Here is a 26,506-nt window from a genome sequence, read left to right on the forward strand (position 1 = left end):
GCAAATAAAATGTTTATAACTCTACTGTCTATGTTACAGGTCTTTATTTCAATAAATTTTATAATTACTAGATTAAAAACATTACATTTTTCTTATGGCATTTTCTAAACGGTAGAGATCTCGGTCTTTGGGTGGAGCTAAGTGCAAGGAAAGAGGAGTCAGGGCAAGGCCAGTGGGCAGGCAGGCATGTGAGCTGATGTGACCTGAGGATGTGACAAGAGTAGACACCTGAGGAGAGAGTGTGCCAGACAGGGGACCAGGAATGACAGGAGCTCTGAGGGGGAAGGAGCATTTCTGCTGTTAATACTCTTCAGAAAGTCCTTGTATTTTAAGTTACATCTGTGAGATTGGATCTGAAATGAGAATTACAAAGAGATCACTCTGAGTACCTGAGGGTGGAGCAAAGAAAGGGCGTTCTCCGAGGCTTCTGGGACAGAATATTGCTGCCCCTGATCTCCAGCCCTTCAGAAGTCTGTCAGCCTTGGATTTGGTGTGGCTAGTCGGGTCCCTAACGGCTCTCTTCCTGCCCAGATGTTTCTCTCCCTCGACTCCTTTCTCTGTAGAATGATCCAGAATCAGCTTCTATCACATCAACATTCAGAACTACACTTGTAAATTATGCTTTAAAAGCTTTTTCAACTGAATTAATTGTTAAACATAAGCAAGCACAACAAAATCACTGAATACATGTAAGACTTTTAAGATTTTAATTTCTGAGTATCTTCACGTACTGAATATCAGTATTTTCAGACTATGAAATACAAAAATAACATTTACTTAAATACAATTAATACCTAGAGTTTAGGTAGTTTTAATGATTTGTAATAAACAACCATACTTATAAGAGAACTTACACATTAAAAATTTTTTTCTTAAACTAGAATACTCGAAATTATTTCCAAGCATTCTACATTATAAAATACATATTTACAAACAATAATTAACAGTGAATTCACAAATGTTTGTCCACTATTTGAAATTTTCATAGACTTGATAAATACAAAACCCAGGAAATGGCAAAATGTCTAAAAATAAGTGCACAGCTACACACGAACTGTATAAATGTTATATATAAAAGGCACTAGAAAATATATACAAACACATCCACTGTAAACCAAATAACTGTTGCTCACACAAACCATAAAAAATATGAAAAAATAAATCCCACAAGATTGTACTATTATAGAACTTTTTTTAAATAGTTTTCCATCATTAACCATTCTTTTTTTTAATTAATAACTTGTACTATGATTCAGTGGAATTGTGTATACTCCTCTAAAGCCAGCAATAATGAAGGGTGGTTGTGATTTACAAAAGAATAAAGTGAAGTGACTCTGAAAAGGTTCCGTGCATACCCATGGTCAGCGTTTAACACCTGTCACCAGGGGTCTTTCTTCAGCAGTATATGGAGCAATAGGTTGGAATTTTAGACTTGATGATGGTAAGGCTTCCCTGTCAACAGAAAAAAATTTAGCCTCATTAGGATCATGTAGGGTTCCCCCTAGAGGTACTACATTTGCAGGAGCATGCCTAAAAAAGTGTTCAAAACTCCAAACATACACAATGGGATAGGAGCAGAATGATGGAATGAGAAACAGAACTTTTTTTCTGAGTTAAATAAAATATACGTCGTCTCTTTTTGTGGTTTAAAGATATTTAACTAGAAAAGTCGTTAGGAAGCAGACTACCAGTGCTTGCATCCAGCTTCTGCCAGTCGCTTCACTGTCAAATCTGGGGCTAATTACTTCTCTGCACCTCAGTTTCTAGCTCTTTATGGGGGGATACAACGAAAATCCACCTCTGAGGGATGTAGCGAAGATTAAATGAGTTTAATGTCTAAAACATACTCAACAGAGTACCTCTCCGGTAATAAGTTCTTACTTGCTCGATAAAGATCAGAATGCATATATGTATGTATCTTTTTCAAGACTAATGTGTGTATCATTTAAAAAGGAAATTAAATCAGGCTAAGAATGAACCAATTTCAATTTAAGGCAGATAGCAAACTGATTAGTTCTAAGAAAATGACACTGGCTGTCTGTAACTGATATTTTAGCTTCTCTAGAAGTTGAGTCTTTTCATCATTGTGATACACGTGAGCCCTAAGAAATGAGAAACTATAATATTGAGAAGAATCTCTCATAAAGACTCATCTCCAGTATTTAAAGAAAGAGAAAGATGTAAACATTTAAGTTTTTAGAAAGGAAAGAACATCATTAATTTCATGATGGATTATAAAGTACCTAAAGCAAGCACAATAATAATTAAGCCAAGGGGAAGTCTTTGATATGTGATTGAAACTTCCTGTTGCAATTACATTAATTATTACTAAAATATTATGTAGGACATTAGAAGGGGGAAAAAGAAGAGCAAAAGTATGAGGGAATAAACAATACTTAATAGCCCTTATAACTTCAAAATATTTTTAAATTCTGTATTAGCATGATTAAAAACTAATGAGATTGAGTGGCAATAAGAGAACTTCCTTGCTAGCTATCACTGGGACCCTGGGATTGGTCACCTACATCCTCTGTATTCCCCCTCCAAATCCTAGTGTGCTATTTCTAACCTGTATTTACTCAAAAACTATCCCCTCCTCCACACACACCCCCAAGAAATCTAGCCTGCTGGGCCCACCCCTTTCTAATCGCCCATGTCCCATACCAGCACAGGATGTGTGAAAACCATCTGCGGAGTTTCAGATTGAAGAGCCGTGCCATGTTATTTAGCATGTGTTTATTTGCATTTCACAGAGAGGAAAGGGCAAATTATTTCGCATTCCAATTCTCAGAACAACACATTTGTAAGCAAGAAGAATCTCCTTTCTGCTGGGAAGGGACACTGGATTGACTGCGGGATGATTCTGCACATATCAACAACGTGTCAGAAGGCTAACCCTCCGCCTAGACCCACACACAACAAAGAAATTCATTATCTAGTAGCCCAGGGACTGACTTCCTCCTCATAAACTTTATTCTAGGCATTCATCATGAAAAGAATATAATCAGTTTTAAAAGTCACTGAAATTGGTCAAATTAAGTAATTTAGGCAATGCTTAAACTCAAACATCTGCTGTTTTAAGATTGTATCGATCACACAAATTTTCTTTATAATCAAATACCTAGAGTGAAACTAAGTTCTACAATGTTAAGATAATCACATGCAACTCTATCATTAAGATCTGATTAAATGTAATCTCCAAAACATGGTGGAATTACTGCATTATGGAAATATTTCCAAGACTAGATTATTTGAACACTTTTTTCAAGTGATGAAAATTCAATTAACCCAGTTATTTGACAACACACAGACAGTAATGAAATCCCCCACGGCTCTGCACCTTCTTGCAAGTTAGATTAGTCAGCTGAATCATTCTTCTGTGTGCACGGGAGCATGTTCGAGCGAGCACACAAGCCTTCCAGACAGAACAACGCAGCCACCTGGGAACCTCATTTCAATCTTCGATCATGGGCAGATTGTAAATTTTTCGGACAGAAAAGATGGCAAATGAAAGGAAAAATAACACTTTTTCTTCAATGAATTAAGTTAATCCTTTTGTTTTCTGAACTTCCCAATGGTCAAAGCAAAAACATCCAAAATACAAAATACAACCAAAATAAAAAAACTGTACAGCTGTACTACACAGAGTGCGGTACGGTAAGCACGGTGAAGTGCATAGGCCCTACGTTAACCTGGGTCTGAATCCTCATGCTTATAAACTGTGTGACCTACTGTATAGCACAGGGAACTATACTCAATATTTTGCAATAACCTATAAGGGAAAAGCATCTGAAAAAGAAGATGTACATACACACACACACAGACACACACACACATATATATATATATGTATAACTGAATCACTGTGCTGTACACCTGAAACTAACACAACATTGTTAATCAACTATACTTCAATTAAGAAAAACAAAACAAAACAAAACTGTGTGACCTAGCCAAGACAGAAACTCTGAGCTCTAAAATGAGAATAATAATATCAACTCCACGCAGTTACTTGAGCCTGAAGTGAGATAATATATGTTATGGAGTCAATTTCATAGTACAATTGAAATTTTTTAAAAGTATGATTTATGGGGAATAATGTTCACTTACACTTCCACCATTCTGCTCCAGCTTCTGTAATGCAGTGGTGATTGGTTCTTTGAATTTCTTGTCCCTTAGTCTCCTGGAAAGCTTTTCAAATAAGATTAAGGGAACAAAATGATTTGAAAAAGTAACACTATCCACTATAAACATAAGTAAAACTTCACTAATAGGCTAACTAGAAATAATACCATTGAGTCTTTACTGTATAGTAAGTACATAAACCCCACTTAATTTGTTTTAGATTTCAAGGCTTCTTTTAGGAAACATCTCATTAAAATTTACATATAATAGACACCACTGTATTTGTTTAAAAAAATGGATTTCTGTTATTTGAAACAATACCAACCCTACAAAATCTACTACAGTACTAGCATACTGTAAGTTTTCCAGAGTTAAGTTTTCTAAGAAATTGTATACATTCCCATTCTGTAATTTGCAAGAGCATCTGCAGGACTACGATGGAAAGCTAAGCTTCTAAAACACATGTGTTTCCTACAGTTAAAAAAGGAAGAGACAACAAAGAACAGAGCATTTACATGAATAACTCAGTAACAGTGGCAGGCAAAGAATCACACTAAAAACCACAAGACCACCTATCACTGCCAGCTATGTCCTGAAGGGGCCTCCTTGGACAGGTGGAGCTCTGGCTAAGAAGGGAGAGAGCACAGGTGAGCAAGAACAAGAGCAAAGAGGGAAACAGTGCAATTCAGGCCCTCAAGCACAACTCATAACTGTGTTCTCCCACCAAGTGTCTGCAACACTCACCCAAAGACCTAAACATTTCAGCTACAGCAGGACTTGCTCATGGATCCACTTACTGGGGATAAAAATGGAGCCCAGGCAAGAATTCCTCATTGATCAAACACATAAAGCCCCTGTCCTAGAGTAGGTTTCTGGTTCTTCCTCTTCCCAGATCTGTGAGTAACCCCGGCATACTTCCCACCACTGAGCACTGAGTAACGGGTCCTTTCAGCAGGTCATCAAAGGTTAGGGAGGGTCAGAAGAGACTCCCAGAAAGATAAAAAAGGTGAGAAAAGCAACTCTAAAAGAGAGGACAGACAGGGCTTAGCAACATCCTGGGGATGAACAGAAAAGGCACCTCTTATAGATCTTAAGTTTGCTTTCTTCGAGACCATGTTCTCGGGCAGGGGAGTGCAGGACGAACAATGAACCACCACCATCAGAATCACCACAGATGCCCACTTACAAAGCACAGATTCTTGGTCCCACCCCATAAATTCCTTTATCAGAATCTCAGGACAAAGGCCCAGGTTCTGCACATTTAGCAAGATTCCCAGGTGACTTCTTTCTTTCTTCCTTCAAGTTTGAGGATTGCTGCCCTAGGGTCAGTGGACAGTCTCCAGAGTTGAAGCTCAGAAAGGATACAACTTATTTCACATATGAAGAAAATCAGTTGTATATAGGTTCAGTAACTGGTTTTGAAATTCTTTTTCTAGAAGAAGAGTCCTTTCTTCAAATAAACATCTAATGTAGAAGTTCATGAGACATGAAAGTGGAGCCTTTCTGGCTGAAGGGGGTGGTGGATGAGGGGAGGGGAGGGAAGGAGGGAGCATCTAGCGCCTCAGCTGTCCTCATGGTGTGTAGCTAACAGACCAGGGACAAACCTCCACCTGTCCTGTTTCCAAGGATCTCTCCTCTGTGGAATCCCACTGCGGTGAGAAGGCCAGTGTGGTAGCTAGGTGTCCCCAAAGTGTTGCCACTCCAGGAAGGGAAGAGGTCCTTTCAGTCAGCCCTTGTCTTAGGAAAAGCGGAGCTGTGGGGAGGAATGTGACTGACCGAAGATTAATGCTACTGTCCCTTAAAAGAAAAAGAAAATAGTTTAACCGTTGATCTGGTCTTTTCCCTCCGCCACACTGGGCAGGAATGGGAGGCTGTTTCGGAAGCTCGGCTTCCAGCTGGGGGAAGGATCCTCTTCTCTCCACGTCGCTTCCTCTTCACCTCACCCCAATTCTCTCAGAGGATGCCCTTGCTGCTTATTTCTCCCCCAAACAAAACCCAGCCTCCACAAGGACAGGGGGCATATCTGGTTTTGTTCAGCATTACATTCCCTGTGCCTCACATGACACCTGACGCAAAATGGGAGGGCAGAGAGCAGCAGATTCATGTTGAGCCGCTGAATGTCTGAAGGAAGCGATCAATCTACAATGAGCCGCTCTACATGTTACCGTGAAGTTCCTGCAGCTAGTCAGCCACACCCAGCCCGCTGGCCTGAGGGTGACAAGCAAGTGTCTGCCAGGATTCTCCTCCCTCGGTCCCAAGGCTCCTCATATGTTAACGTTTGAGAGGCTGGTCTCACTCTGTCTTCTCCCCACCAGACCCATGGTGAGACTCTACCTCCTACCATTTCTAAGCACAGCACCCCTACTTTCACCACCACCCCTTCTTTCCATAGGCTTAGCCAGGTGGTTCCTGGGGTGTATTAGTCTATCTGCAGAATAAGAAGAAAAAATACACTTCTAGGATCTCTCAGGTGGATGGGTCCAAGAAAAAAGTGGAACTATGATCAACATAGATGTCTCTGCTGTGAACTACAGAAGGATGCATGCAGAGAAATCCTAGCTACAGCTTATCCCAGCCAGGACTTTAATCTTTCTTTCAGTGGGTGCAGTAAAGGATTAACTCTGCATAAAGAAAGGTTTGGTCCTTGCCCCTGGCTCCTGGATGGAAAGCTTGAAGCTCCTGGAAGGTCCTTCCAGATAAGAGTGTCTTTGTTTACCTGCGGCCTTGGGCCACACCAGATAGTCAATGCTAACAAAAGTGATTTAAGTGGGGGCCTCGGGCCACAAGGTGTCAGCTCAACTTCTAGAGGCTGGAGACCAAGGTCAACCAGGCAGGCAGGCCGTGATGCCACGTGACAAACTTCTAATGAGAACCCTGGACACCCAGGCTCAGGTGAGCTTCCCGTGCTGGCAGTACTCCATGCATCATGCCAGACGTCACTGCTGGAACATGCAAGCACTGGCCACACAGCTCCACTGGGAGACGACAACTGGAAGCTCCACACCTGGTCTCTCTCAGCCCTGCTCCATGCACCTCCTCCTTTGGCCGATTTCAATCTGTATCCTTTCACTGTAATAAACTGCACACTGAACAACAGCTTCTCTGAGTCCCATGAGTCCTTTCAGCAAATTGTTCAACCTAAGGGTGGTCCTGGGGACCTCTTGAACTGCAGAGTACCCCAATATAAGTTTGTGGTATGGTTAAACTACTCCTAACAGGAAAATGCCTCATCCTGAATGCTAGAGACTCACTAAAAAACTTACAGTGTGAAACAAAGAAAAAGAAAAAAGATGAAAAACATCACTTTGGCAATATCCAATTCCACAAGAATACGTATAAGCCCTGCTTATAATTCAGAGCCAATCCACATAGGCATGAAGTCCTCACACTGTTCATTAATTTTTGTCCATTCAACTTCTGCTTACTTTGATTACAACTCTAAATTTGCTCATGTAGATGCTTTCCATGTCCATTAGTAAAAATATTTTATGAACAACTAGGTCTGACGTCTATATTTTTTGGTTAGGATGATAAGGTTTTCTTAACGTTTTGAATCATTTTAATGATTACTTTGAAGCCATTACATCAGGAAGAGACACATATACACAATCCCTCTCTAATCTTTTCAGTACTTACACTTGTAAGCAGATGTTTCAGATGGTCATTTAGAGAAGGGCCAACAACGACACTTAACTGGACCAGAGCATTCAACCCTCTTTCAAACACTTCACCATCCAAGTGGACCTGGGGAGGGTTGGGTGGTTAGGGGTGCACAGGCAGGGACAGAAAGAGGGCAAAAGGAAGGATGGGTAAGGAGAAGGGGCAAGCAGGTAGAGAAAAAGAGATTGAACATTCAGTCCTAGAAGATAATCAGCCAAACCCAGAATTTAAAACATAACCTTTACTGCAGGACATCTAGAAGCAAAAACCAAATTTGGCTTGACTGAAACATTAATTAAAATACGTTGTAGCCTACAGAAAGACTGATTTGAGGTTCATTATTTTCTCTAATTACTCAAGATGTCCCTTTTTACCTTTAGTACATCCTCCCAAGGTGTCTTCCAGTAAGTAATCACCTGGCCCTGAATAACAGTGGCCTAATTCTGCACACACATCAAAATCACAGGTAAAGAACAAATTTGCATATAATTTGAAAGAAAAAAAGACATAAAATATTCTAAATGTACCACAGAAAGTCTAAAGGAATAAAGAACATACCAGAGCTGCCTTCAGCACAGGAATCAGTCTAGGAAGCAAAGGCACAGCTTTTTCAAGAGCACCTGTGACCAAAAGTAATTCTCTAAAACCCTCCTTTGACACAAAGGTGTATGGATGCTTAGTCTCTCTCAGACCCTGCCAAAACAAAGACAACATGATTTACTACCCATTTAGTGATGCTAACACCAAAAAAATTAATCCTTACTTGTGTAAGTAAAAATCAAGTTTTATTATTATTGTTTTCCTCTTTGTGAAATATAATTTCAGTAATTACAATTTCAATTAAACTAAGAAATTGTGGAACACAGGACATACATGAGACAGGAGGGATCTCTAACCAAGAAAAGAAGGAAAGGAAAAGAAAAAGAATAAGAAAAAAATAAAAGGAACAGGAAAAATCAAAGGAGAAGCAAGGTAAAGTAAAAGAAATAAAGAAAAAGAAAACAAAGGAAAAAAGAAAACAGAGATAAAAGAGGAAGGAGGATGGGAGGGAGAGGAAAGAAATAAAAAGAAATAAAGAGAAGGAAAAAAATCTCACTAGGACACTAAAAACGTGTTGTATATACTCCCAAACACTGCCTGAAATCAGAGCAAATTAGTCTAAAATGTATGTTAATAAACTCCACTTTATGAATGCAAAATTACTGGACCCCTTATCTTAAAGGTGATTTTGCAACTTGTTTAATGACTTTCTAAAATATTATATTTCCTTCATATTTAAATACTAAGACAAACCTTATACTATGTTTAAAATGCATTGTAAGATATGAAACACCATTTTTAACATCAGAATGTCAAACAAAAATATGAAAGAAAAAAAAAGTGTAAATCATTTCTCACTATGCCTTTCACCCCAAATGCATTAGGAACAATTAGACAGTAGTCTTTTGATTTAACTGATCACTTTGAGTCAGGATAAAATAGGTACCTTTTTTGAAAAGATAAAACAAAGAAAGAAACCTAGAGGGGTGAGATAGGGAGGGTGGGAGGGAGACGCAAGAGGGAGGAGATATGGGAATATATGTTTATGTATAGCTGATTCGCTTTGTTATACAGCACAAACTAACACACCATTGTAAAGCAATTATACTCCAATAAAGATGTTAAAAAAAAAAAAAAAAGAAAGCAATGGCAACATTCCCTCAGTTTGACTAATTACTATCTGGAATAACTATAACCAGCTGCAGGGTCAGGCCTAAAAATACTAATTTTCAAACAATTTGTCCTTGAGACCAAACTATCTGCTTCCAAACGGTGATGAAACACTTCTTCTCCTAGATGCTGTCATGCTTTTGAAAACTATGACGCCAAGCACACCAGCACCATTTTGGAACACAGGTTCTATGGTCTTAGGAGCACCCCTATCCTTTTCATTTTAGAGATGAGGAATCTCAGGTCAAGAGATGAAATGGATTTAAATAGTGGTGGTTCTGTCACTACTTCCCCATTATTCAATGAGTGGAGTTTACCCAGTACAGAAATAAAAGCATTGGTGTTTGGAAAATGGGGTATTTAAAAGACTGACTTTATGAGGTCTAAACTAAACTCAGAGTCCCTTTGGGGACTCCCCAAGTTAAAGCACTCCCCATTCCTTGTGATTAGCTAGAGTATGTTTTCAAAGGTATCACTATAGTTTTGATTCATCTAAAAAATTGTTTGCTACCATATATAAAAAGTTTAAAAAAGAACTAATGAAATATTAGAACATCTTTAGTTTTCAATACCAAGTTTAAGAGACTGATTAAAATTTAATTTCAAAATAGGCTACCCATAAAAATGCACTGTTTATTACACCAAAATACCTTCTGCAAGCTGAGGTACAAATTAAGAAAAGCTGAGACCTAAGAAAATTCGGCAGTCTTCAGTAGTAACTGTTATGTCCATTTAAAAGAGTAAGTATACTTGGAAAACTAAAGGAGGAACTAGAAATTCTAAGGATTCACTATAATTAAGAAATCTCAATCAGCACAATCATCTACTTTTCTGTTTTGCCACCACCTGGCCCTCCCCACTAGTTTTACAGGAAAAGCAAATGTTTCTTTAAATGAAGAAAAGAAGCTTGAGTTTTTTCTGTATCACATTTTATTTAGATTACTTATTATTGTATGACTTATCCTACAGGCACTGCCAATTCAGATTAATACCATCGAAGCTCTTGCTGTCTTTCTTAACATCAACAACAACAAAAATGATCCTTAACTCTTAAAGAAGACAAGTATCTCAAAGGTTAAGTACAACTGGTTAATTCACTTCTCAACTGCTGACTCTAACTCTATACATTTATAAATAATAAAATTCACAGGAGATATCACTGACTCTCTTCAAGTTAATACTATGCCAACTGTTTTCTGACACAAATGTTAAATAATATAAAGGAATCTATCAGAAGTTTTTCTAAAATCCTCTACAAAAACCATCTCCATGATATTCTACTTAAAATGTACCAGCAGGCAATGGCCCAGAGAATTCTCCCAAAGAACATTAGGTAGGTAATATCAGTTCCCTAAGAAACATATCATATTAAAGGTGCCTGCTTCTATAAAGACAGACCAACCAGTAATTGTTATCTGATGCAATATAAGTTCAAACCAGTGATATTCTCCTGATATGACTAACTCAATTTGATTCCAAGAACTTTTTTTAAAATTAAATATGAATATTTTATCCACTTATCTACAAATACCTGTGCAGATTAATTTCATGTTTATTAAACTGTTTAAACAGTTTAATAAACATATACCAATCATAATTAGTTCCTAAGAGAATGTGGTGCTTTAATACTGTTGTTTGGCTTTTATTTCAAAAGTATTTACTGATGAGTTACAAAATAACATTTAACACAATTTAAAAAATTTGTTTTCCATAAACATTTAGGAAAGATAGAGTATTTACCTCAGCTAAAGTAATAAGAAGAGGATCAAATGGAAGCTTTTCAGGAGGACACTCCCACTGTAACCTGTGTTTTACTGAACCATGGACCAATCTAGAATATAAAAGAATGCTTCCTGAGCTTATTTTTCACTCCTAGCCCTCCAAATCTGAAAATACCACTAAAAACTACATTTCTTTAACTTTAGAACAACACAAAGAATGTTTTGATTATTCTTTCCACAATGAAAACAAAATTTTCTATCATCTATAACAGGCTAAAACTGGTTATACTTAGAAGAAATTAATGTTTCTTGGTAGCGAAATCTTAAAATGATATCACTCTATTAGTAACCTGCATTGTTTGCTTTAAAATAGTTTTGATCTCTATCCAAGACGGCTACAAGAACTGCATCAAAAGTAAACAAAAACAGCTATATTACTCATTAAGAAATATAATTTCAATAAATAAAATTGTAAATCTTTGATTTTTGAAGTATAATTAAAAAAATAATGAAACAATTTCATTAAATTGTCAACTTCCAGTTCACGAACAAAAAAGGATTATTTATTTGAAATTTGCCCAAGCCTATGAATGCTTAAATTGTTTTCGAAACTGGTTCATTCAATTTCTTAAATTATTTGGTGGTTTACTGTAGCTCTATCAGTAATTCTATTTTGGAATTAAAATGATTTTCTTCAACAATGTCCCAGGATCTATACCAATCCAACAGCCAAAGTATGAATAAGTCACCATTATTTCAACCCCCCTAGTAAATAAAACTTTCAAACTTTAAACTGAAAACTGTATTGATTTTACTCAATTATTTTGAATAATACGGTCAATTATAACTTGTACTGATTTTACCTGCAAGGAACACCTCCCTTAGAGTAAATAGCTGCAAATGCAGAAGGAGCTCGTGACTGTTCACCAAACTGAAATAAAAAATGACAAGAATACAATAAATATTACTATCACCTCCACTTTGTGATACCTAATCAACTTCAATCCTGCTGCGGTCAAAGGCAGATGGACACCCTGACTTTCAAGCCACCACACTCATATCAAGTACAACATCATTCTACTCAGAAAAATGGCTAAGAAAAATGATCAATCCTCTCAATACTGAAACCACAACCACAAACGCACTTTGTATATTTCCTTTTACCCTTAACTTGTTTCAGAAGGCTTGAAGGTAGCTGAAACCATATATAAAATAAATATACTATAGATAAAAATTTTTAAATATAAATACTATAAACAAATACAATAAAGATAATAACATCTTTCCACCCCTTCCCCACTGGGACCATTCAAAGTGAGGACTAAATGGAGAAAAGGTGTACAGGGAAAGTATAATGTGTTTTCAACCTCCCACACATCTCCTACTTCTCCCCCACTCAAATATGGACGGTCTTGGATGGTCAGAGAACCTGTAATTTCTCCAATCTGGTTTTGTGCTTCAATAAAAATCAAAGGCTTGGGATGAACAGGAGTGACAGAGTTGAAGACAGAGCAAGACTCTCACAAACACATGCCCGGATGTGTCTGCTTAGATATATAACTTCACAACTTTCAGTTTTTCTATATAATTATTTTATGACTAAATTAATTCTATATGCACTCTCAAAGACAATTTAAAAGATGATCAATCACAACAGTTAAACAATCGCAGCATACATAATTTCAATATAAATGATCAGAGGCTTAAGAATTTAGGCACAGCAAGTAAATATTTTACCACATGGTACTTTGAACATAATCAAATGAAACATAGCTGTCTAAATTACAAAATATAAACTTACTAACCTATTTTAAAGATACAACTAGCTAAAAAAACTTCTTAAAGTCACATTCAGTAATTTTAAAATGTACGTAAAAGTCTAAGTTTAGAACGAACCCTTTTTCCTCTGGAAAAACACATATGTTTTAAGTAAAAATACATAAATGACATTTCATTAAAATATAATATTATAATAAAAGATTAATTTACAAAGCTCAATCTATGTTCTGTGTGACAATTCACAGCAATACTAACGTTTCATTTATCTAATTATAATTCCTGCTAAGAAAAATATAAGTCTTAAAAACTGTGTATAGATCAGTGAATTCTCAAAAAGTGAATACACCTGTGTACCAACACTCAGGTGGAAAACCTGAATGTTACCGGTGCCTTTCCAACCCCTTCCCACCTTTTCTCCCAAAGGTAACCACTATCCCGACTTCCAACTGATTTGCTTTGGATCAGGAGTTTTTACATATCTTAGACATGGTCTTTTCTAATATACCCTATTCTCAAGTCAAATCGTTAAATTATTTCCCAAAGCTTTCCTTAATTTTTAATAAAATTTAGACTAGGGCCACTAAATATTACTAAAGTTTTTCTTTAAAGTAAGGAAGAAAATTGAAGTGTCACCATAAACTCCCTCAACGAAATATGAGAAAAGGAAGCAAGAGCACAGAGATATCAGGGCATTTTTCACGTGTTTGATTTCCTTGACACTGCAAATTACAGAAAGAAGTGAAGGAACATAGAAGCTTAAACTATCTTCCATTTTCTTTTTATAAAGTCAGAAAATCTCCTTCTGCCCTTGGATAGTTCATTGTATCCTTACTTAAGTATCTGCCATATTTTACCTGCCATCAAAGTCCATGTCTCAGCCACTCTCATAATCCCCTTTAAAGGCTGAAACCATTATCATCTTACCCTATGTAAGGCTGGGCCAGACACCATCTGGTGTTGGAGCACAAATGTGTTCACTTTTTGGACAAAGTGATCTAGAAACTTACAATTACGCACTTTTATGTACATGAATCTTATGTTTGCTAAATGTGATTAAATTGCTGTGAGAAGGCAAAAGAAAACTAGGACTGTAGTTAAGAATTCTAGTGGAGCTCATTTATAGATGATAGACAAATGGTCAGAGACTTTATGCAACTATAGAAGCCTGTAATTCACCCTATGGCAATTGAATACAAGTTTATTCATTGATATTAGGAAGTACAATAACCATAGTAAAGAAAAAAAAAGAAAGCTGATATGCAATTTATTTTATACTCCACAATACTCATCCATGAATGTGATAGGATATACCAAAGCTAGTTTTTACTTTACACCGTCTCACTTCCACGCTCACATCATTATCTCCATTCTTCATCATGATTACCATATGCCTTCCTTCACCACTAGCTTAAAACTAACAAACAAAAGAACTTGGGATAGCATTCAGAATGGCTCAATAAAATGTCTATTACTTGGGAAATCTACTGAGTCAGGAATCTCTTTTGTACCTACAGGGTTAATTGTTTTAGGGTTAAGTTTATCACTTGGTCGAGGATGAAGTTTTCTTGCAGATTCTGGAGAACTGGTTGACGAGGAGGATTTCCTTTGTTGAACTGCAGTCCTATGTTTTATTTGTGCACTTGATGATGTCCTTTGATCACAGTTATCTGCAAAAAAACAGAAATCAACAAGGAAGAGGTGAAAGCTCATCCTGCATCCATCAGTATAACAGAATGTGTCATTAACAAAATTTACCTCTTCATTTAAAAGCAACATTCTGTACCTGTCACTCTGTTTCTTAACTGTACACTTCTATGGCACTCGGATTTCTGCATTGCTTCTCTTTTACTCCTGCAGATAGATGAAACTTGATTTCAACTTTTTTGGAGAGGAGGATTCATTAACAATATAAAGACCAAACAGAACAGAGTAGGAAATACAGTAAAAGAACCACAAAAAAGGTATGGTATGGAACAAAATACCTGAAAGCCCAATAAGAAAATATGAAATTATATCAACTTCAATATCGATAACAGTAAACTAAAAACCATCTGTAAGAAAGTAAGATGTATAAAAATATGCATTTTTCCATTCAAACAGTCAAAATATACATTTAGAAACTCAATTGTAATCCTCTGGCTATATTCAGAAAATGCAGACCAGATTTCTGGAAAAAGTGGTTGGCATGTCCCATATTGTCTTCACCTTCTCTGGCCTCCATATTTCCAAAGTTCCAAATGTTAACATCTGCGTAACAGGTCCTACTTTTCCAGTGACAAAATGAACTCTCCTACTAAATGTACCATAAGTTCCCTAAACTGAACGTAACCAAAACTGAAGTTATCACACTGAAGTTATGAACCTCTTGTTAATTCAAGGGACAACCAGTTTTCTGGCCCCCCGGCTGAAAAATTTAGGATCACTGTTGTCTCCTTTTCTTCCGTTTCCTACACTCAGCCCTACAGATGTGATCAGTGTGGTGTGACAAGGTAGAAGGAGCTTTGGGCTCAGATCTGGGTCTGCATCTCATCTCTACCAATTATATGTTTAAGAATTTAAGCAGATTATTTAATCTCTCTGAGCCTTGACTTCTTGACCTATGAAAATGGGGGAGATAATACAAACCTATCAAGGCTGCTATTGAAGGTTAAATAAGATAATATATAAAGTTGCTTATCCAGTGAATGGTGGTTCACTTCTCCCTCTTTCACAATTCCCTCTTTTCTGCTAATGGGAGGGCTCTAATTCATAGCCCTTGATTTCCTGCCTAATCAAATTATTTCAAGGAATCTTCCACCACAACACTCAGACTCATACACTCAACTGCCTGCTGGTATTTCTAGGTCTAGCTCCAATCCCAAGTGCCATGCAGCCTTTCCTGATCTTGTTTCTCAAATGTCCATATCCATAGCACTCTGATTTATGTACTGCTTCCTTCTTCTTATTTCTATTTGATTACTCCATTCCCCCACGTACATGACGCTCCAATTATTCTTCCATTAGAGCACTTCCCACTTTAAGTCTTTAATATAATTATTTTTCTAAAAGATCTGTAAGTTCTTCTCTTAAGGCAACACAGGTGAAATCTTCTTCCACTTCCAAATGACAGCTTTTCAAATATTTGAGGACATGGGTCATAACTCCTTGGTTTTCTCCAGGATAAATGCTGATGCCTTCTTAAAGGAGTACTAACATGAGATTATTTTAATTTACTTGACAAATTAGAAATCTTCACAAGGAGGACAAAGCTCCATGTAATAACATTCAGCCCCCAAATATTTCAAATACGATGTGACCAAAGTACCTTGTAAAGATAAACTAAACATAAGATTATTTCTGTACACAGAATAATTTTAAATTTCAACTTTCTTGATTTAATACACTGATGTAATTTTCTCATCCTACTACCAGCAGATGAGTTACTTCCCAATATTACACTTCACATTCACCCCTAAGGCATTTTCTAGAAATATGGTAATTAGCTCATTAAATTTGTCAGATAATATTCTAAGATAAGCTAAGGCAGGCTTTAATTACGTCAACCTTATATTGCACTTCAGTGATTATTCAACAAGTATTTACTGTTGCACCTGGTCTCTGTTTTGAGAACTCCTGATGGGGAACAATATGATCTAAGTTTCTGTTTAATAAAAAAAAAATCTGTGTCAAGGAAATTTGAGTTTCCTCAAGTCTATAACTGGGGATAATTACAGTAACTAGCTACTCTAAAAGTAGATGAAGACTCTGGAAAAGTAGTTGGCACATAGGAAGTACTATATGAGTTTAGCTATTGTCATTTTCTTTATAATGGTACAAAATGTTTTTAGTATTAGTATTACTAATAATAGTGGGGGTCAATGTAACTAAATTATGTTTTCTCCTTTTTGAAAAATTTGGTTTAATACTTGTGCTATCAATTTGAAGACCTGATTTAAGTTCAGTTTTTTTTTTTCTGGTTGTTAATTGTAATAGCTGTCATATCTGAAAAAGATGCATCACAAAGATACCTACTTACAAACAGAAAAATAGCATTCGCCGTGTCAAATCATGATGCACATTTTTCAATATTACCTTCCAATTCTGCAAAAGTTGTTGTTAGAATGACTCAATTTCTATCTCCTTTTATGTCAAATAGCTGTTTCTGTAAGGCACTAACACGAAAGTGCTACGTTATATTTTGAGTAAGTTCAAAAAGCCACTGAAACTCTTCATTTGAAAAACATGTTAGAAAATTGAGCTTCCAAAGGTTTTAAGTATACAGGACAGTTTTTATGTGTAATACAATTATGTAATTTTCAGCAACAATATCAAAACATACACACACACAATGATGCAAACATTTCTCTGTCCACTTCCAAAACACCCTGTTAGTTTCTTTCCAAAACAATTAGTTTTTCAGTTACTGTTAAAAGTATCACCCTTTACTTTACAAATGAAGTGTACTCAATTTTTAAAAATAATATCCACCTCGCAGCATACCACTGACAGCAAACCCAGAGCATAGGCTGTTTGTAAAGGGAAAAAAGCTTAATTCATCTTACACTAAATTCTTTTGAGTGCTTTTTGGTTAAATAACATGTGGACGGTGATGTAAAGGGCTAATGGTGGGAGGAAGTGAAAAAGTAAGAACTATTTTGTGTTCTAAATATTGCAACGGACACCCCTCAATCTTTTACAAAACAATATAAAAATCCTAAATAGACACTAGAATCCATAAATCCACTTAACCCCAACACCTAAACTATGTCACAGCAATCAGAGAGCAAACAAACCAAGGAGGGCCCCACTGTGGACCCCTCATTTTTACCTTAGGTTTCCTTAGATGCTACAGGTCATCTACAAGGATTATAGGCATCTGGGTCAATGCCAGGAAAGCGTACTCTTTTTTCATTGTTTTGGACAGCTCATATATCCTATTTCTTTTCCCACATGCACTTTCTTCCCACACTCGGCTTTGAGACCACTGCACTAAACTATCTGGCAAATTCTCAGAGGCAGAGGCCACTTTTGTTTTTCCTACTCTCTAATCTGGTGTTTGGGAAGTTCCAAAAGTGTAATAGAAGCCCCACAAAAGAAGATGAGCTCCATCTCTAAAACTCCTTCAAATTCCAAAGAACAGCGACACAGCCCAATATTCACCTATCCCAATCCTTTTCACCATAAAGTACTGTAAATCCAAAGAGCCAGTATTAAGGGTCTTAATATCTTCTTTCCATTTTCCTAGCCTCTCCGCCTCCAACACCACACATTGCCAAATACCTAAGACCAGTTCAGAGCCGGGATGTTGTCAAAGTTAGAAAATGAGGAGGACATGGAGAGAAAAAAATGGAGAAAAAGTTGGGTTTTTTTTTTGTTTTTTTAAAAACGTCGGGGAGAGTGGGGGATAGGCGGCCAGTTTCATATAAGGCCGACAAGGCAACTCTCGGCCAAAGCCCGACCAGCTCCAGGCTCCTTAGCAACGTGGTCCGGCGGCCATAGCAACAGGCCAGAAAGGAAGCCTCCTGCGCCGAGAGAATGAGGGCGGCACCACGGATTCCCGCACCTGCGCGGCTCACGGCTCCAACGACCCGTTCCTACCGCGCCTCTCTCCCGCCGCGATCTGCACACCAGCCGCCACCCAACGTGGGGCTTTTGCCCAGCGCCCGCTGGGCCAACATCTACAGGTCCCGCCACCAGCCGCCGAGGACCCGGGAAATGAGGTTTCGCAGCATTCCCGGATCTCGCGGCGCCGTGCAGTGACATCAGACGCACGCTGCGTCCTCTAAGCCAATAGCAGGGAGGTCACAGAGGCACGCCAGGCGGGAAAGGGTTGCCCTGGCAACGAGGCGCCGGGTGTTGAAAGGGAAGCTCGCGAGCTAGGAGCTCTGTCTCCGGTGACAAAGGGTCTCCTGGTGGAGGGTATTTTAGGAACGATAGAGCCAAAGAACAGAGGAGAGCACAGGTTCCTTGTACCTGCGCCGCACCCTCTCCGCAGTCCGTGTATTTAACTCGTACGTTTCTCTCGCACTCTTAACTCGATGTTCTCCAAGTATCTTGCCCTAAACTCTCTGAGAGCTGAGGACCACCGTGAACTCCCGCCCCAGACTCTTCTGCGGAGAGAGCCATCTGCCTGCCCATATGTGGAATTTCCTTCCTGTCATATCTTACTATATGCTGTTGCAGTCAACTACATAATACATCCATATTTTTTTAAAGTGTGTTTTTGTACTCCAGATTATTTTAATAAAACGGATACTGCAGGAAAATGCGTGTACCCTGGCGATTGCACCAAAAGCAGTTTGGGTTGTCATAGTAAAAAACCCAAGCCCTTTCAGACCTGTCCACTGTGTTCCTTTCTAGTGTCCTCTTCTGTTGTCAAGTCATGGTCTTAACTTTTCGCTCAGGTAATAGCTAACTATACAGTTGGCATCGTCTGAACGCTGCAGGCAGTGTAATCCTTCCCTGCCCTTGTAGCTCCATTCTTTGTACCTGAATTGCTGCCTCAGAAGCATCTTCACTAGGCTGTGAGTTTCTTCAGGACAAGGACTGTACCTTTTTCCATTTTGTTTCTCCAGCTTCTAGCACAATACAGTGGGGACTCAGGAAATACTCTAAATAAATGCAATGAACGAATGAATTCTATGCGTATCTAATTTCTCTAATGTTCTGTGAACCTTGCATACAAGTCTATCTTAACTTCTAAATTTCATTATACTGTATTTACCTATCTTCTCCACTAGACTGAAATTGTCTCCATTACTTTTCTATCCCCAATATCTAGCCCAATGCATGTTTAAGTAATTTTTTAAGAAAAAAAATCCTATTTCTTAGCTATTATCACCTTATAATCCCTCTTCTCCAAGACTTATTGTATCACCTTCTCCCCTTCTTCACTCCTAGCATCTACAATGGCAGACTTGGCAGCACCTAGCTCATGACCTTTTAGCCCCTCTGCCTGGAGAGTAAGAATAATCCGTGTTCAATACTGAAGAGAAGTGAAGAGCACATGTTCTGAAGTTAGGCTGTGTAGGTTGGAAACCCAGCTCCTTTGCTTCTCAGCTGTGAGGTCTTCTGCAAGTCATTTAACCCCTCTTAGCCTTAATTTCCTCATCATAACAGGGTTCTTGTAAGACTTTCTACTTCATTTTAGAAAAATTAAAAAACAAACAACAACAACAACAGAAAAAACAGGTCCACTGTCTTTGTGACTTGGTCTGGATATTATGCAGTAAATGGTGGATACTTTCTTGGACATAGTAATTTGGGAAGGCTGTGAGACATCCAGGTGTAGCTGCCCAGACGGCAGATATGCCCATCTAGAGTGGAGAGGCAAGAGCTGGGTGAGCTGTGGATTTTAAAGTCATCAGCACATACGTTACCGACCAGGGTTCTTGGCCTCCTTAATCAATAGAAATTGATGAGGCCAGACAAGAAATTCAGGCAAGTCTTTGTTGGGGTTCCTCCTGCAGCAGGAGGGAGCAGAACAAGTAACGGTTTCCCTTGCTCACTCCCTGAGGGGAGTGAACTTGTTCCTTACACAGGGTGAGGGTAAGAGGTGGGTCTGTTAGGGGCAGGGGTGGTTTAGGTGGTCTGCCCATCCCCCCCTGGTTGGTGCTGTGTGGGTTTTTGGTCTTTTTGTATCTTGTTGTCCATAATTTACCCCAACTGCGCATACATGTAGTTATTTTTAGTCCCTTACAGTTTCTTTGTATTTTGTTGCTGGAGGAGACGTTTGTCCAGGTGCAAGCACTGCAGCAAAGTGTCCCAGGCTCCAGGTCCCAGCCTGTCTCATATACACAGTAAGTGAGGCTATAGGAGTAGATGAGGCGCTCCAGGGAGAGCGTGCACTGTGTGAGAAACAGAGAGCTGGTAGTGAGCTTCTGTCTCCTAATTCTGTTCAGGTTCCAAGGTTTAATTTTTCAAGGTTCTTTTTTTGGAGAGAGAGAGGGAGAAGGGGAGGAAGGCTGACCTATGTGTTCAACAATATGGCAAATAACATAAAAAGACAGAATGTGCCATATATATCTCCCCTGTGTCCCTACGGATTTACTCTATACCCTTCTCCACCCTGCTGTATACTCTGGAAAGCTGATCTGTGTAGCCTGGCATCAGCAAAGCCCCCATGCCCTGTGGGTTGCATTTGGGACCATAGGGAGGGTGGGGAGGGCAAGTAATGATTAGGGATGATCAGTTGGTCTGTAATTTGTACAAAAAGGAACAGAGTTTCTTTAAAGGAATTAAGACAAGCCAATAATACCTCTGATATTTTCTTTAAAATGCTTGGTGACTAAATACAGGTAGTTAAGAAAAATTCACAAGCGAAATATGAATCAAAAGACACTGTCTCTTTGCACTCAGATCTGGACCTTGACTCTGAATTATGACTTATTCTTCCAAATCTTCCAAATAATGACTGATCATTGAACTTGGTTTTGGAAACTTCAAAGCCAAAAATTTGACTTTTGTCAGTTTCTTTTTATGATGACATCCGCCTTCCTGAGGCAATAAGCATAAAATACTATAGCTGAAGATATTATTTTTGCAGAAACATTTTTATTATATTAGTTTATAACCCATTTTGGGATCTTTTATAGGATATTTTTTGTTCCGAGGTGCAAGTCAGAATAATATACCATGTAAAGAGTTTTTCATCCCACTTAGTTCAAATATAGCCTATTAAATTGAAGGCTAGAGATAGACAGGAAAGGAATGGGTTTCTCATATGTCTATTAGAAAGTAGAAAATTAGCCACTATTAAATCAGTTCATTAAGTCCTAGGTAATTAATTCTTGCTCTGCTGATCTTGGGTTAATGATTCTTCTTTCATAAAATCATTTGCAACAGGGCTAAAAGAAATGGAAAGCCCTGACTTTAGCTTTCTCTACCCTCTGACAGGTGTCCATGGTGATGATGTCAGGTTATAATGGAAAACCTGTTCACACCACTTCATTCTCTATAACATCAATGGTTAAGGCTATCTGGTACAGTCTTTCGCTGAGGCAATTGTTTTGTTTGTTTGTTTTGGACTTTTGACTTAATTTCTGATCCGTGGCTAGTGGAGGTATCTTTATGTTCTTGCTACTCATGGTGTGGTTTTCAGATCATCATCATCTAGGCACTTGTTAGAAATAAAGAATCTCAGGCCCCACCCCAGGTCTACTGAATCAGACTTCGCATTTCACCAAGATTCCCCAGATAAGGAAATGTACTTTACAGCTTAAAAGGCACTGATTTAGGCACGGGTGAGGGAGAAGCAGAAACTGCCTCTTGACGATTAAAAGTGTTTCCTGTTAAAGTATTATAAAACCCACAACACTGGAGTGAAGGAGAATGGAAATCTTCACTGAGGTACAATGCATAATAATTTTATAGTGATTTAGTCAAATATTACACTGAGGGTAAGAACATATTATGAACATTCAGGCTGTTATGGGTTGAATTTTATCCCTTCAAAATTTATATGTTGAAATACTAACCCCCAGTACCTCAGAATGTGATCGTATTTGGAAATAGGGTTGTTGAAGATGTAATTATTTAAGAGGAGGTCAGACTGGAGTAAGGTGGGCCCCTAATCCAATATGTCTGGTGTCCTTATAAAAAGAGGAAATTCGGACCCAGATATACACACAAGGAGAACACCATGTGAAGATGAAGGCAGAGACTGGGTGATTCAGCAGAAGCCAAGAAACACCAAAGATTTCTAGCAAGCCACTAGAAGCTAGGAGAGAGGCATGGCACAGATTCTCCCTCAAGGCCTCAGAAAGACCCACCCTGCTGACACCTTGATTTCACACTTATAGCCTCCAGAGCCATGAGACAATAAATTCCTATTGCTTTGAGCTACCAAGCTTGTTATGGCAGTCCTACCAAGCTAATACAAGAGCAAAGAAGAATCCTCAGAGCCCTCTAATTCATCCTATAATGTGTGTATGATTGTCTTCTGCTGAAGTTATATTAAACCTGGAAACAAAATATTTCTTTTGGAAAAAACAAATCAATTTGTTGACAAGTATGCCAGTCTTTGCACATATGAACTTAAGTTGGCTTCTTTGCAGACTGAGAGTAACACAATTGCTGAAATATGTTTATATTGACAACATTTTGGAATTACATGTGTATAATTAACCCAGAAGGAGTTGAGACTCTCTTTTTGTTTTGTTAATGTTTTTTTGTACTCTGGCGTTGACCTAATTAAAAATCTGGAGATACTAACTTTTTTTCTTGTATCTTCCTTACTAACATGAGAAAGCAACCACTTGGTGTTGCCCAGAGCTGTCAAGAAAACCCCCAAATAGTTTAGGCATAGAAGATGTACTAACAGTTATATTTTGTCTGTGGGACCTGAATTCAGCAAAGGAGATTTTTAAAAGAATTGTCAAAAGAGGCAAGATGTGAATAAAATTTATAAGAATGTAAATATAAAAAATGATTGTAGGCTTGGATCAGAGTGATAACATTTAAAATCAACACAGCAGCAAATAATAATTAAGAAGTCTAAACTTTTCAAAAGTAAGCCTTTTATTGAAATAGATTACAGATCATGAAAAAAAAATGCACAAAAGACAACAGGCTCTTGAGTGAAAATATTATGTGATATAAAAATGTTATTATCCAGACAAAACACACAGAAGGCACTGAATAAATTTTGCTGTTTCTTCCTAAAAGCAGACTGTATGATCAAAGTGCACATTTCACTACTCAATAAATAATTGTTGGATTAACTAACTAATAGTTTCATTGGGAAAGAAAATAAAAACACTGCTCACTTAACTGTAGGGCTATTTCTTGAATCTGGTTGTAATTTGAGGGGCCAGAAAAGGCTCTATTTGGTGGGTTGGTTGAAACATGAGCCAAAAGGTGGCCTACAGTAGATGCAGTTGAAATGCCAGAACGGCCTTGTTATACTGTAGCAGAAAGTATCCAAAGGCTTAGGGATATTGGAACATTAGAGTGAATTTACCATGTGAGACCTGCTTACCCAGCCTTAGGAGGGTGGTGGAAGCCACTAGGCCAAGTGGAAGGTAGTTTTCACCATAAATTAGAGAAATAAATTTGTGAGCAGAGCCCAGCATCCTTGAAGAGATCTGTGGTCACTCTTTGTAGGTCAGAAATTAGAGTGGAAACTGCTGCCACTAAAGTTGGGTCCCTAAATATAATGGGGATAAAATGGATCTCAGGGTGGCAGAGACTGTCCACATTTAATCACCAAAGATAAGGCGGGTGTGGTTGTCACGTGGACATTAGAGTCAAAGCAGTAATGAGAATAGTCTGACTCACAGAGACCTATGGCACTGGCTGTTGATGATGGTGTCCCTAGCAGAACATAGATGGGCAGTTCAATTCTTACAACTCTGTATAAGTGGAAGTGTTTATAGGTCAAGTGAACAGAAACTTAACTTGAATCACCAGTACCGAGAGAGTAACAGCCCCTCAACAAATTCCCAAGCTTGAGGAAGTTTACAGACGCAGAACCCCTTGAATGAAAGGGTGGATGAATCCTCTTGCAAAAATCTAAACTGTTAGTCACTCTCCAAGTCTTCTCCCAAAGAGACCTATGGCCTTTTACCAGGGTGATTGTAAAAGTCACTGGGGAAAAAGAAATAATCATACTTCTCAAAGACTACTGGACGCTGGCTCTGAACTGAATTGATTCCAGGAGAGCCAAATGTCACTGTGTTCCACCAGGTGAGAGTAGGGGCTTATAGAGGTCAGGTGATCAATGGAGTTTTAGCTCGGATCTGCCCATTGTGGCCCCAATGAACCTCCCAAACCATTATTGGTTATTTCTCCAATCCCAGAATGCATGATTAGAATAGACACACTCAGACACTGCCAGAATTTCCACAGTCATTCTCTGACCTGTGGAGAGAGGGTTATTATAGTAGAAAAGGCCAAGTGGAAGCCACTAGAACAGCCTCAACCTAGGAAACTAGTAAAGCACAATCAGTACCACATTCCTGGAGGAATGGCAGAGATTAATGCCACCATCGAGGACTTAAATTATGTAGCGGTGATGGTTCTCACCACATCCTCATTCAATTCACCTATGTGGCCTATGCGGAAAACAGATGGATCTTGGAGAAAGTGGGTTATCATACACTTAACCAGGTGGTGATTCCTATTGTCTTATTGTAGTTGCTAGACCAGAAATAGTTTCATTGCTTGAGGACATAAACACATCCCCGGGTTTGCAGCTTCTGATCTGGCAAATGTTCTTTTCTCCACATCTGTCCATAGGCCCACCAGAAGCAGTTTGCTTTTAGCTGGCCAAGTCAGCAATACACCTTCACTGTCGTATGCCAGGGATATATCAACTCTCCAGCCCTCTGTCATAATTTATTCTGCAAGAACCTTGATCACCTTTCCCTTCCACAAGGTATCACGCTGATCTATTACATTGATATTATTATACTGATTGGACCTAATGAACAAAAAGTAGCAACTACTTTAAGCTTATTGGGAAGGCATTTGCTTGTCAGAGTGTGGGAAATTAACCTAAATAAAATGCATGGGCCTCCACGTCTGTGAAATTTCCAGGGATTCAATAGCATGGGACATGTCGAGATATTCCTTCTAAGGTGAAGGGTAAGTTGTATCTAACCCCTCTTACAACCCCAAAATAGGCACAATGCCTACTGGGCCTCTTTGCATTTTGAAGGCAACTTATTTGTCATTTGCATGTGTTACTCTAAACCATTTACTGAGTGAACTGAAAAGCTGCGTGTTTTGAGTGGGGCCCAGAACAAGAGAAGGCTCTGCAACTGGTCCAGGCTGCCTTGTAGGTCATTCTGCTACTTGGGCAACATGACGTCACAGATCCAATGTGCCTGAAGTGTTGGTGCCAAATAAAGATGCTGTTTAGAACCTCTGACCGAAAGCAATCATTTGATTGACGTGAATAATAAGCAGGTTTTAAAACTTTTCCAAATTCTCCCTTATTCTTTATTTTTCCCTTTGCACACTTCACCTGATGCGATGGTTCATCTTGTCTCTCAACTTGGCTGGGCCACAATATCTATGTATATGGTCAACTAGTATTCCAGATGTTTCTGTAAAGATGATTTTGGATGAGATTAACATTTATATTAGTGGACTTTGAGTAAAGCAGATTGCTCTCTATAATGTGGGTGGGCCTCGTCCAGTCAGTCGAAGGCCCCAGTAGAATAGAATGACCTCCCCTGAGCAAGAGGAAATTCTGTGGTCAACAGTCTTTGGACTTGAACTGCAACATGGCTCTCTCCTGGTCTCCAGCCTGCTGGTCCACCCAGCAGATTTTAATCTTGCTAGTCTCCAAAACTGTGTCAGCCAAGTTCTTAAGATAAATATTTCTATATATTAACACATCCTGTGGGTTCTGTCTCTTTGGAGAATAATACAGTAGATTTCTCCATGCTGTGGAGTAATTTCTCATAGTCCAACAGAGCAGCCTTGAAAAGCATTACCAAAGCTCTATAACATAGTTACTCTGTGATCCAAATCTCTAGCTCTCAACTCCACAATCTCAAAAATACTTGCTGTGTGTTGAGAGGCAC

General features: G+C 38.5%; 1 protein-coding gene across 4 annotated transcripts; it reads right to left on the bottom strand.

Annotated features, from left to right (window-relative positions):
• Positions 1-42: 42 nt before the first annotated feature.
• Positions 43-18,713, bottom strand: PACRGL (parkin coregulated like). Of its 4 annotated transcripts, none has more exons than XM_036853205.1 (10): positions 18,573-18,713; positions 14,779-14,846; positions 14,508-14,662; positions 12,080-12,147; positions 11,236-11,326; positions 8,344-8,478; positions 7,762-7,869; positions 4,111-4,191; positions 1,356-1,452; positions 43-353 (listed from the first exon to the last, which is right to left on the bottom strand). In XM_036853205.1, the coding sequence occupies exons 1-9, from the start codon at positions 18,650-18,652 to the stop codon at positions 1,396-1,398; spliced, it is 843 nt and encodes a 280-aa protein (XP_036709100.1). In that variant the 5' UTR covers positions 18,653-18,713; the 3' UTR covers positions 43-353; positions 1,356-1,395. The 4 variants fall into 4 exon arrangements, with proteins under 4 accessions (XP_036709100.1, XP_036709099.1, XP_036709098.1 ...); XM_036853204.1 differs by lacking the exon at positions 43-353 and adding an exon at positions 360-557; XM_036853203.1 differs by lacking the exon at positions 43-353 and having other exon boundaries at positions 697-1,452.
• Positions 18,714-26,506: the final 7,793 nt, after the last annotated feature.

This window comes from Balaenoptera musculus, chromosome 5 (assembly GCF_009873245.2).
Source record: "Balaenoptera musculus isolate JJ_BM4_2016_0621 chromosome 5, mBalMus1.pri.v3, whole genome shotgun sequence".
Lineage (NCBI taxonomy): Eukaryota > Metazoa > Chordata > Mammalia > Artiodactyla > Balaenopteridae > Balaenoptera > Balaenoptera musculus.

Bases quoted from the DNA above. Each gene is read 5' to 3' on its own strand.
- PACRGL (XM_036853205.1), bottom strand. From the start codon at position 18,652: ATGTTGGCCCAGCGGGCGCTGGGCAAAAGCCCCACGTTGGGTGGCGGC. The intron at 14,663-14,778 runs GTACAGAATGTT...GTTTTTTTGCAG, and splicing joins GTTAAGAAACAGAGTGACAG to ATAACTGTGATCAAAGGACA. The intron at 8,479-11,235 runs GTAAATACTCTA...TTGTTTTGGCAG, and splicing joins TTCTTATTACTTTAGCTGAG to GGTCTGAGAGAGACTAAGCA.